The sequence below is a fragment of the Pongo pygmaeus genome, chromosome 20 (assembly GCF_028885625.2).
Source record: "Pongo pygmaeus isolate AG05252 chromosome 20, NHGRI_mPonPyg2-v2.0_pri, whole genome shotgun sequence".
Classification (NCBI taxonomy): Eukaryota; Metazoa; Chordata; class Mammalia; order Primates; family Hominidae; genus Pongo; species Pongo pygmaeus.
The window spans coordinates 62,735,042-62,747,206 of record NC_072393.2 but is presented as its reverse complement, the minus strand read 5'-3'; the positions used below and the strand labels follow the sequence as shown (position 1 = coordinate 62,747,206).

At 49.2% G+C, this 12,165-nt stretch overlaps 1 protein-coding gene and 2 pseudogenes across 4 annotated transcripts in view; all 3 read left to right on the top strand.

Annotated features, from left to right (window-relative positions):
• LOC129019400 (zinc finger and SCAN domain-containing protein 5A) overlaps positions 1-7,532 on the top strand; it is a 97,333-nt gene extending 89,801 nt beyond the window's left edge. For 2 of the 4 annotated variants that reach the window (XM_054461858.2, XM_063658516.1), the window contains exons 3-6: positions 2,038-2,548; positions 3,379-3,582; positions 4,442-4,592; positions 4,857-7,532. In XM_054461858.2, coding sequence (XP_054317833.1) covers positions 2,165-2,548; positions 3,379-3,582; positions 4,442-4,592; positions 4,857-5,608 — 1,491 coding nt within the window. In that variant the 5' untranslated portion in view covers positions 2,038-2,164 and the 3' untranslated portion in view covers positions 5,609-7,532. The remainder of the gene's footprint in view (positions 1-2,037; positions 2,549-3,378; positions 3,583-4,441; positions 4,593-4,856) is intronic. The other 2 variants (XM_063658517.1, XM_054461859.2) reach the window with 2 other exon arrangements.
• Positions 7,533-9,213: 1,681 nt separating this feature from the next.
• LOC129021122 (CD99 antigen-like) lies at positions 9,214-10,155 on the top strand (annotated as a pseudogene).
• Positions 10,156-10,777: 622 nt separating this feature from the next.
• LOC129021121 (large ribosomal subunit protein eL13-like) lies at positions 10,778-11,561 on the top strand (annotated as a pseudogene).
• The last annotated feature ends 604 nt before the right edge of the window (positions 11,562-12,165 follow it).

The following is a 12,165-nucleotide window of genomic DNA, read 5'->3' as shown; positions in this document are numbered from 1 at the left end:
TACCTCATGTACTAACCATTTTTGGTTTTGAGAATACTTGAAATCTACTTTTTTTTTAAGCAATTTCCAAGTATACAATACATTGTTATGAACTGGAGTCACCATGTTGGACAATTGCTCTCTTGAATTGATTTCTTCAACTGAAATTTGTACTCTTTGACCTATATCTCCCCAACCCCCACCCCAGCCCTGGTAACTATTCTACTCACTGCTACTATGAGTTCCACTGGGTTTTTAATTATTATTTATATTATTTACTTCCTTTAAATTTTTTTTTTTTATAATTTGAACTTGTATTTTAGATTCGGTGGGTACCTGTTCAGATTTGTTACATGAGTATATTGAGTGATGCTGAGGTTTGAGGTATGACTCTACCCATCACCCAGGATGTGAGGATAGCAACCAACAGATAGTTTTTCAACCTTCCCTCCCTCTATCCCTCCAGAGTTTCACTGTTTTAGAGTCCACGTCCTGATTTCCTTTCCTCTGTGTACATGCCCCGGAGTGGGATTGCCGGATCATGCAGTTGTTGGACTTTTAATTTTCTGAGGCGCTTCTATACTGTCTCCCATATCGGCTGCTCTAATTTACACCCCAGCACAGGGTGCAGAGGATCCCTTTCCCCCGAATCCTCACCAACACTCATTCCATGTGTCTTTTTGGGAACAGCCACTCTGGCAGGCATGAGGGGTGTCTTGTGGTTTGGATTTGCATGTCCCTGATGATGAGTGATAATGAGCACCTTTTCCTAGACCTGCTGGCCATTCACATGTCTTCATCTGAGATGTCCACACAGGCGCCTTTCCCCCTTCTAGTGGGTTATGTGTTTTCTCGCTCTGGAGTAGTTTGAGTTGCTTATGTTTTGCACAGGAGCCCCGTGAGATGTGTGGTGTGTAAATATTGTCTCTTCCTCTGGGTTGTCTCCCCGCTCTGCCGATTGTCTCCCTGGCTGTCTCTCTGTTCTGCACTTGCTCAGATTCCTTCCAGGAAGTGTGGGGTACTCATCCTCCAGGCTACCAGTGACCTTTCCCAAGACCCTCCTGCCAGTTTTTTCTCCTCTCTGCAGACCTTCATGTTGGTTCCCCCATCTGTGGCTAGGAAAGCAGGGCTGTGTTCTCATAGCTGTTGAACTTGGATGATAATTGATGCCTGGAGAGTATCACTTAGTGGCTCCTGCCTAATGAAGCTAGGTTTAGGAATTAATTTTTAACAATCTTATTATTGTATGAACCCACTTCTTTAAAATATCAAAGAGCACTAGACTTTAAATCCATTTTCTGAGATGAGATTAGGAATAGAGAAGCCCTTAGAGACAGAAGGTAGATTAGTGATTGCCAGGGGCTGGGGTGGGTGGGTAGGGGGTGATCACTGAGGGGGATGGGGTTCCTTTTGGGTTGATGAGACAATTCTGGAACTAGACAGTGGTGATGGTTGTACAACATGGTGCATGTCTTAGTCCCATAAAATCGTGAACTTGAAGAGAGTAAAAATGATGAAATTTATGAATGTATATTTTACCAAAATAACAAAATATCTGTGTGGGTGCTTAATCCTCATAGGATTCTTTAATGCTGTCCCTTCCCTGGAGCAAGTAAATGTTCTGGAGTTAACAAGAATATGTGTTGGGGGAAAATATTACATTCTAACTCTTTTTCTCTATCTTTTTGCATAATTATGACTAAGGGCTTTGCCTTGGATCTTGTCCTGATGGGAAAACATAAAGGGCTTACTTTATTTTTGCGTCAGATTTTAGGAGCTTCACCTAACTATCTTGTTTAATTTATAGTCAGGAAAAATGTTGTTCCAATTGACAGGAAAACTGATTCAGCCTCTGCACAGTGATTTCCTAGAGATCAGAATCCAGGGGGCATTAAGATTTTAAACCAGAGTATGTAGTCAGGTATAGACACTGGAGGATTTCCACTGTGCTGAATTCGATGCTGCTGAAGAAGTGGCATCCAGGATGAGGGATTTTGAAGGGAGGGGCGGATGGAGTAGTAACTTAAACTAATGAGGCTCATACTTTTTCCCCCCTAGACTTCTGAACGAACAGTGAATCTATTACTGAGGAAAACCAGAGGAAGCCTGTGTAGATAGGTATCAATTAGATACCAACTACTGGAAGAGCTTTCTCAGAGACTGATTAAAAAATTCTCCACTAGATATGGCTGCAAATTGCACATCCTCATGGCGTCTAGGAGAATCCTGCAACAGACCTGGGTTGGAGCTGCCACGGTCTATGGCATCCTCAGAAACTCAACTTGGAAATCACGACGTGGACCCTGAGATTTCTCACGTGAACTTCAGGATGTTCAGCTGCCCGAAGGAGTCGGACCCCATCCAGGCTCTGAGGAAACTCACTGAGCTGTGCCATCTTTGGCTGAGGCCCGACCTCCACACCAAAGAGCAGATCCTGGACATGCTGGTGATGGAGCAGTTCATGATCTCCATGCCCCAGGAGCTCCAGGTCTTAGTCATGATGAACGGTGTGCAGAGCTGCAAAGACCTGGAGGACCTGCTACGAAATAACAGAAGACCCAAGAAATGGGTGAGTGGGACCCTCGTGATAGGTGCAGGGAAGGGGAGCTGGGATGGGGGCTGCACGGTGCAGCTGGACTCAAGAGGACCCGAGGGGCTGCTCTAGGTCAGGACTTCCAAGTAGAGGAGAGTTTGCCCGTCAGGGACACATGGCAGTGTCTGGGGACAGTTTTTGGTTGTCATAAGGGGGGAGGACAGGAGATGCTGCTAAGCATTCTCCAATGCTCAGGACAACCCACCATGACAAATAATCATCCAGATTCAATTATCTGGATGACGGCAAGTTCCTGGTGTAGGAGATGGACAGGCAGAGGGGCTACAGGGACCCACACACTGTGTGAGGCCAACATGAAAGAAAGACATTGGTGAAATATTACGCCTGATGGAACATAGAGAAGGAGGCATTAGAGTGAACTGAAGGGGTCCCAGAAATACCATCCTGAGGCAGGGAAAGTGGTTGGTATCAGAGATGCAGGGATCTGCCTCCAGGTCCCCAAATAAGCCCCTAAGTTCTAACACAAGGTGAGCTGCCATCAGCCAATTGAGTTGGATTCACCCAGAATATTTCTCCTTGTCTTCCCTTTGATCGAGAGACCCTTTCCTCTAAAGGGCCCATATTTATGTACTTAACTAGAATATTCCAGGCGCAGGCAGGTGCTGGAGTCTAGAGGGGAAAAAATTCAGACAGGATTGCTGTGTCCACAGACCTGACTCTGTATTGGGAAGACAGATTTGAACATTAATTACAGTAAAGTGTGAGCATTATGGCAGGACCTAGGGAATATGAGAGCCACTTTCAGGTCTTCATAGTGAGTCTGATTGTCTTTTTTCTCTCTGCAGTCTGTGGTCACCTTCCACGGAAAGGAATATATTGTGCAGGAATCAGATGTCGAGATGGCTGAAGCCCCCGCTAGTGTCAGAGATGATCCGAGAGACATGTCCAGCCAGCAGGCCTCCTCTGTGAACCAGATGTGTCCGGGGGAAGGCCAGGCCAGCCGAGAGCTGCAGACCCTGCCCAGGGTCCCTGCACTGTCCAGGAGGCAGGTGAGTGTGTGAGGCCTTGGTGTCTGGGCAGAGGTGGGAGAAGGAACGGGAGGAAATTGTGTGGCCGCTGGACTGATTGAGAGATTTGGCACAGGACAAGATTAGAGCCATTCCCCATGGACATGGTACATCCCCAAACATTCATTCCTCAGCCGTCACAGAGAGGGAAGCCTCATCTACTTTTCCCTCCACGTGAGAGCTTTTAGCATTTAGGGTGAGGGGTAAGAAATGGTCTCAGTGAAATGAGGGAGGCAGTTGGCACAGATGAATGAAATGAAGATTCCTTCCCTGTAGCCAGTTACCTCAAAGACATTTAATGTAATAATTCAGCAAGGAAACCATTTTCTACAGATTGTCAATTTCTTAATTTGAAGAGTGTTTCTCAACTGGGGTAATTCTGCCTTTCCAGACACATGGCCATGTCTAGAGATGTTTGTGTGTGTCATTGTAGGGGGTGGTGGGGTGTTAATAGCATCTAGAAGATGGAGGCGAGGTCTCTGCTCTGCACAGAAGCACCCCCTCCAGGAGGGTGATGCAGCCCCAATGCCAATGGTGCCACAGCTGAGGGGCCTCAACCTAGAGTCATGCTCCTTCCAGCATCAGGGGCAGGGAGACGTTGGCACGGCAGGGAGAAATATGCTCAGAGAACCAAACAGTGAAAACCACCAGGCACAAGAGCTGATTTAGAATAAGGAGCGTGCAGATTAGGGACAGACTCAGAAATGAGGTGGTGATGTTTACTTGGGGTGATGGGGTGGTCCATGGGAAGTCTGGTGTGTCCAGTCAGGAGGGGACAGACATGTCCGTGCTTCCACCAGTTTAGACACGGCAGTCATTGCTCTTGGTTTTTCCTCTTCAGGGAGAGGACTTTCTGCTACACAGGAGTATTGACGTAAAAGGTGACCCAAAGTCTCCGGGACCCAAGCAGACCTTGGAGAAGGATCTGAAGGAAAACAGGGAAGAGAACCCAGGACTGATATCCCCAGAGCCTCAGCTTCCAAAGAGTCCCAGTGAGTATGAAGACTTGGATCCATAGGGGTTAGTCCCTGTCTTCTGGGGTGCGGGGCTGGGGTCCCAACATTATCATCCCCTGGAGGAGTTGGCACTCAGCTGCCAAAGCCTCCCCATCCTCCACTTTCCAGAGACCTACAGTCCAATGTCTTAGGCTTGAGGTTCAGGGGAAGTTGTCAGCCAACATCAGTGTTTGGTTGCAATGAGTTTGGTGTATTGAAAATACGCTTTATTAACTGTGTGTGTGGAATGCCTTCTTCCAGCAGATCTGGTGAGAACAAAGGAGGGGAAGGAACCCCCAAAAATAGCCTCTGTGGAAAATGCGGATGCTGACACACCTTCTGCTTGCGTTGTGGAGAGAGAAGCTTCGACTCACAGCGGGAACAGAGGAGACGCTCTGAATCTGAGAGGTCCCAAAAGAAGCAAACCAGATGCCACCTCCATTTCCCAAGAAGAGCCTGAAGGAGAAGCCACACCTGTGGGCAACAGAGAATCCCCGGGACAAGCTGGGATGAATTCAATTCATTCCCCAGGCCCTGCGAGCCCAGTCAGTCACCCAGATGGCCAAGAAGCCAAGGCACCGCCGCCCTTTGCATGTGACGTGTGTGAGAAGAGGTTTACGTGTAATTCCAAGCTAGTCATCCACAAGAGATCACACACAGGCGAGAGACTCTTTCAATGTAATCTCTGTGGGAAGCGCTTCATGCAGCTTATTAGCCTCCAGTTTCACCAGCGAACCCACACAGGCGAGAGGCCCTACACATGTGACGTCTGCCAGAAGCAGTTCACCCAGAAGTCCTACTTGAAGTGTCACAAGAGAAGCCACACAGGGGAGAAGCCCTTCGAATGTAAAGACTGCAAGAAAGTTTTCACCTACAGGGGGAGCCTGAAGGAGCACCAGCGCATCCACTCCGGAGAGAAACCCTACAAATGTTCCAAGTGTCCAAGAGCCTTCAGTCGTCTGAAATTGTTAAGACGCCACCAGAAAACACATCCAGAAGCTACTTCTCAGTGATTGCATAATCCGATCTATGCCTTCTGCACCAAGAAGAAATGAATGATATTTTTCATCAATGTTATCAGATGACATGTGACACATGCAAGAACGCCTGGCACACAGAGAGAGTGCCCTAGATATGAATTGCCAGGATGTTTGAGTAAATATGTATCCTCCCCACTGAGCTTTGTTTTCTGTTTCATTATGTCCATTGTTTTCTTATAGGTTTATTTTGGTTTGTGTTGCTGTTCTTCCAGTAAACGATCATCTTATTAGTTTTCAATATTGTATAATGAAAAACTGAGTTTCCTGATTAACGTGGGGTTACCCACTGTTTTGCTGTAAAGTAAAATTGTCCACGGAGGGTGGCCATATAAAATACATAATGCCTGGTGAAATTTGAGTTTCAGATAAACAATTTTCTTTAGTATCAGTATGTTCTAAATTATTCATTATTTATCTGAAACTCAGCTTTTATTGGGTATCCTGTAGAGCTTTCGTTTTCTTTTTTCTTTCTTTTTTCTTTTTTTTTTTTGTTTTTTTTGTTTTTTTGAGATCGTGTCTCCCTCTGTCACGCAGGCTGAGGTTCAGTGGCATAATCACCGCTCACTGCAGCCACGACCTTCCAGGCTCAAGCAATCCTCCCATCTAAGCCTCCCAAGCAGCTGAGACTACAGGAGCACGCCACCAACTTGGCTAATTTTTGTGTTTTTTGTAGAGATGGAGTTTTGACATGTTGCCCAGGCTGGTCTTGAACTCCTAAGTACAAGTGATCTACCTGCTTTGGCTTCTTTAAGTGCTGGCATTACAGGCATGAGCCACTGTACCCTGTATCGTTTTTATTAGACTTTAATATAATTATTATATTCAAATTTTTTGAAATAATTTTTTGTAGTGATGGGATTTCTTGTTGCCCAGGCTGGTGTTGTGTGAGCCACCACGCCTGGCTCTAGACTTTCTTTTTCAGAGCTGTTTAGGTTCACAGGGAAATTCAGTGGACAGCACAGAGTTCCCCTAGACTCCCTCCCCACACAGCACAGCCTCTCCCCACCCAGCATCCCCAGCAGAGCGGTGCACCTGTTCCATCAGTGAGCCTACCTGGACACATCACCAGCACCCAGAGTCCATGGTGTCCATTAGGGCTCGCTCTGGGTGTTGTACATCCTGTGGGTTTGGACAAAGGCCTCATGAGTATCCACCACTGGAGTATCATGGGGGATATTTTCACTGCCCCCCGAATCCTCTCTGCTCTGCCTATTTATCTCCCTGCCCTAGATGGTGTATTTTGTGGCCTAAATTTGGCAACCTCTAAATTCCCGATTTGACTCTTGAACTACAGAGGCATTCAGAGTCTCTGGTGACTAGTTGGGCTTAGTGATACTACCATCCCCTGAAGGCGTGGTTAATCCTCAGGTGGGTGGGCCCCAGACTCAGCTTCTGATTGAGCAGACTGGGCATGGGGCCTGAGAGTGTGCATTAAAACATATAATTCATTTTAGAATAGCTTTCTAAAGTCCATAGAGCTCCCTAATGCCCTACACAGCTTCCCCCACTGCCAACATGGTCCATTAGTATGGCACCTTTGAACTGACTGGAGCAATGAACTGACTGGATATAGTGCCGTGATCTAAGGCCCATACCTTATTGAGGCCTCCTTAGTCTTTACACAATGACCTCCTCTTCCTTCCTCCCCATCCAGGACACCACATTGCCTTGAGTTGTCACGTCTCCCTAGGATCCTCTTGGTGACAATTTCTCAGATTTTACTTGTTTGGGATCACCTGAGAATGTGCATTTTAGGTGGTGCTGATGCTGCTGGTCTTGGGAGGACATTTTATGGATGGCTGATTGAGCTGACAGGCAAAGTCCTGCAATTTTCAGAGGTCTGGAAAGGTCCCTTCCCAAATAGGCTGGATTCATTTATTAAAGACCACTTTTGTAAGACTTTGGTTCTTGTCATCTTAATTTAAAGGAGTTTAATCAAGAGACACACAGCAAAGAGATGCATCATAGAATAATTGATTACAAAGGAAATACAATATCTTGAAAGTTAAGTGCAGAATAGACAGGACATCCTGGGAGCAAGGATTCAGGGCCTGCTGCTCCTAAGGATGAGACAGCAAAGACCCGCTTGAGGAAGACTCCCTTTATGGGAGTCTCGGATGATTACACCTTGTGGGGGTGGGAAGAGGTGTTACTAGTAAGCATGTTCTGGGTGGTCCTCTGGGCACACAAGTGCAGTAGCTGTGCACACTTCTCATTAGCATCTTAAGCGTCTTAAGTCCCCACCCAGGGGTGTGTTTTTTACTATCATAACAAGCAAAGTGTCGGTTTGTGGATGGGTAAGATCAACGTGTGCATTCTCTCTACAGTGGAAATTCCCTACAGGAGATGGCCTTGCTTGAATGAACTCAATTCCAACATGAACGCTGAGGCTTATTGTGTTGACTGTACGGTCACCACGTGTGCAGCATCCTGAGGACGGGGTCCTTTCCTTGACTGCCTATCCTGCCTCACGCAGGTCCCTTTCAGAGTAGCATTCTTTAAGGCAGGGACCTGGAATCCACCATAAAATGTACATAGACTCCCCTTTCATTCAAGAAGTGGAGGTAGGGGTGGGTGGTGGTTCTCCCTTTTGGTGATTGGGTCCAACCTTCTTCACCAGACATAGAAAGTGTGTTGATAATACCACCTGCCCACAATTTCAATCATGGTTCTCTGATCCATTAATGACATCCAATGTTTCTTTAGAGCTTCATTTTCTAATTTGGCTACATGTTGGAGTCACTTGAGGAGTTTTTAATATATTTTTTTTTAAAGCAATGCCTGGGGTCCAGCCCTAAGGTAATGATGTGATTGGTTGAGGATGTGGCCCCTGTGGTGCGAGTTTATAAAACTCCCCAGGTGATCTAACGTGTGGCTGCGTCTGGCAGGTCGATTTTCTTTTTTTTCTTCTTTTTTTTTTTTTTTGAGACAGAGTCTCGCTCTGTCGCCCAGGCTGGAGTGCAGTGGCACGATCTCGGCTCACTGCAAGCTCCGCCTCCTGGGTTCATGCCATTCTCTTGCCTCAACCTCCCGAGTAGCTGGGACTACAGGCGCCTGCCACTGCGCCCAGCTAATTTTTTGTATTTGTAGTAGAGACGGGGTTTCACCATGTTAGCCAGGACGGTCTCGATCTCCTGACCTCGTGATCCACCCGCCTCAGCCTCCCAAAGTGCTGGGATTACAGACGTGAGCCACCGCGCCCGGCCTGTTTTTTTGTTTGTTTTTGTTTTTTTTGTTGTCGTTTTTTTGAGACGGAGTCTCACTCTGTTGCCCAGGCTGGAGTGCAGTGGTGCGATCTTGGCTCACTGCAACCTCCGCCTCCTGGGTTCACACCATTCTCCTGCCTCAGCCTCCCAATTAGCTGGGACTAGAGGCGCCCGCTACCACACCTGGCTAATTTTTTGTATTTTTAGTAGAGATGGGGGTTTCACCGTGTTAGCCAGGATGGTCTTGATCACCTGACCTCATGATCCGCCTGCCTAAGCCTCCCAAAGTGCTGGGATTACAGGCGTAAGCCACTGGGCCCGGCCTGCAGGTCGGTTTTCTGATTGCCTGGTCACTGCAGTTCCTGTCCTCTCATGGAGATCGGTGAGTTCGTTTCCATGGCAGAGTCATGCACCTCCATTCCCAGTCTAAAGAAAGTAGACTCGGCCGGGTGCGGTGTCTCATGCCTGTAATCCCAGCACTTCGGGAGCCCAAGGCAGGCAGATCACGAGGTCAAGAGATGGAGACCATCCTGGTCAACATGGTGAAACCCTGTCTCTACTAAAAATACAAAAACTAGCCAGGTGTGGTGGTGGATGCCTGTAGCCCCAGCTACTCGGGAGGCTGAGGCAGGAGAATCACTTGAACCTGGGAGGCGGAGGTTGCAGTGAGCCAAGATCACACTGCTGTACTCCAGCCTGGGTGACAGAGCAAGACTCTATCTCAAAAAAAAAAAAAAAAAAGGAGGTAGGCTCCACTGTCCAACCCTGGATGGGCGTCTCCCCTGCCGTATCTGGCTGCATGAACCACTCCAGGGACTGCCCCTCATGGCTAAGGGTTCACCTGGCCCCAGTACTGGATAAACTGGCACCTGGCACTGCTGCTCCTCAGCCGCCTATGTGCTGTGGCTGATGCTCCAGACCAAGAGGCTGATTTATCTGATGCCCTCAATGATGATAGAAACAAGATACCCACTGCAACCCCAAAAAGCCCTGTGCTAGAAATGACTTTGAGTTGAATTTAGAAGGTATCCTTTTTGGCAGAGAAACAACAATGCAGCACTGCCTAATCCTCCCAAGCTGGAGCCAAATCTGCACCAGCCAACCTGGCCCACCTGGTGGCTTTTCAGACTCCGACCTTGCTGATGGGACATCAGGTGGGGAGGGAGGCTGTGGCACGGCCATAGGAAGAAGGGGGAAGAGAGCGGCTCCCCTGGCAGGATCCCTGGGGTCTTGGAGGCTGGGCGGGTCAACATGGCTGGAGTTGTTTCTAGCTTTCTGGCTTCCCAGAAAAAGGAGCTGGGAAGCTGGGCTTAAGTGAGTCTCCTGCCTCAGCCTCCCAGGTAGCTGGGACTACAGGGGTGCGCCACCACACCTGGCTAATTTTTTAATTATTTATAGAGATGGCAGTTTCACTATGTTTCCCAGGCTGGTCTCCAACTCCTGGGCTCGAGCAATCCTCCTGCCTCAGCCTCCCAGAGTGCTGGGATTACAGGTGTGAGTTACTGTGTGTGCTCACGGTGCCTGGCCCGGGTTCCTTTTCTGCCAGCTTGGAACGGCAACCCCGTGACTGAATGTGATTCTGAGGGTGGCTCTGCAGTTAGATCCTTGTTACAGTGCATCCACCTGAAACACTGCCCATCTGAACTGGGACTGTTAACACCCATGCCAATACAGTGTGGGGTGCCAGGAAGTGTCTGCTGATATTTGTGGGGAAAAAATCTATTTTGTTCACCTACTATATCAAAGGAAAATTTGGTGGAGAACAGTAGTATTGTTTTAAATCACGGGTGAAAACAAATTACAGATCTGAAAAAAAAAAAAAAAAAAAAGAGAAGACTGTAGGGCGATTTCTTAGAAAAGCAGAGGGATTTGGGGTCTCGGCCTTTGGGCTCCATCCAGCGCCATCGGCCTGGCGCTGCCGCCAACGCGGGCATGGATGGGCCCCTTCTTCGCAGACAGCTTTGGACCGGGGCCGGGCTCTAGGTGCGGCCTCCGGCCCAGGCTGGAGGGTTAGAGGCGGAGGCCGGGGATGGGGTGCGCGCGCCCAGGGACCTTCCCCTCACTGGCTCCCCTCTGGTCTGCAGCCGCAGGGCCGTAGGCAGCCACGGCGCGCAGCCGGAATGGCATGATCTCGAAGCCCCGCTTCCACAAGGACTGCAGCGGCGCGTGGCCGCGTGGTTCAACCAGCCGGCCCGGAAGATCCGCAGGCGCCAGGTCGGGCAAGCCAAGGCGCGCCGCCTCCCTCCTGCCCCGCGTCGGGGCTCACCGGCCCATCGTGCGCTGCCCCACGGTTCGGTACCACACGAAGGTGCGCACGGCCGCGGCGCCCTGGAGCACCCCGGAGGAGCTCAGGGTGGCCGGCACGCACAAGATGGCCCGGACACTGGCATTTCTGTGGATCCGAGGAGGCGCAGTCCCTGCAGGCCAACGTGCGGCGGCTGAAGGAGCCCCGCTCCAAACTCATCCGCTTCCCCAGGAAGCCCTCGACCCCCAAGAAGAGAGACGTTCTGCTGAAGAACTGAAACTGGCCGCTCAGCTGACAGGACCGGTCATGCCCATCCGGAATGATCACTGAGGAGAAGAATTTCAAAGCCTTCGCTAGTCTCCGCATGACCCGTCCCAACGCCCGGCTCTTCGGCATACGGGCAAAAACAGCCAAGGAAGCTGCAGAACAGGATGTTGAAAAGAAAAAATAAAGCCCTCCTGGGGACTTGCAACCAGTCAGCAGTCATGCTGGGTCTCCACGTGGTGTGTTTCCTGGGAGCAACTGGGCCTGGGATGGGGCTTAGTGGGTGTGACTTCCTGGCAGCGGGTTTGGGGTTTTCTTGAAAGACAGTCCAAGCCCCGGATTATGCCTTACTTTCTGTGTTAAAGCACTGTTGGTTGTTTGGGAAAAAAAAAAAAAGAAAAAGAAGGCCGGGCGCGGTGGCTCACACCTGTAATCCCAGCACTTTGGGAGGCCCAGCCGGGCGGATCACGAGGTCAGGAGATCGAGAGCATCCTGGCTAACACAGTGAAACCCCGTCTCTACTAAAAATACAAAAAAAATAGCTGGGTGTGTTGGCGGGCACCTGTAGTCCCAGCTACTCGGGAGGCTGAGGCAGGAGAATGGCGTGAACCCAGGAGGCGGAGCTTGCAGTGAGCTGAGATCGCGCCACTGCACTCCAGCCTGGGGGACAGAGCGAGACTCCGTCTCAAAAAAAAAAAAAAAAAAGAAAAAGAAAGAAAGAAAAAAGAAAAGTAGACGGATTTGCGGGGCACGGTGGCTCACGCCTGTAATCCTATCACTTTGGGAGGCCGAGGCGGGCAGATTGCCTGAGCTCA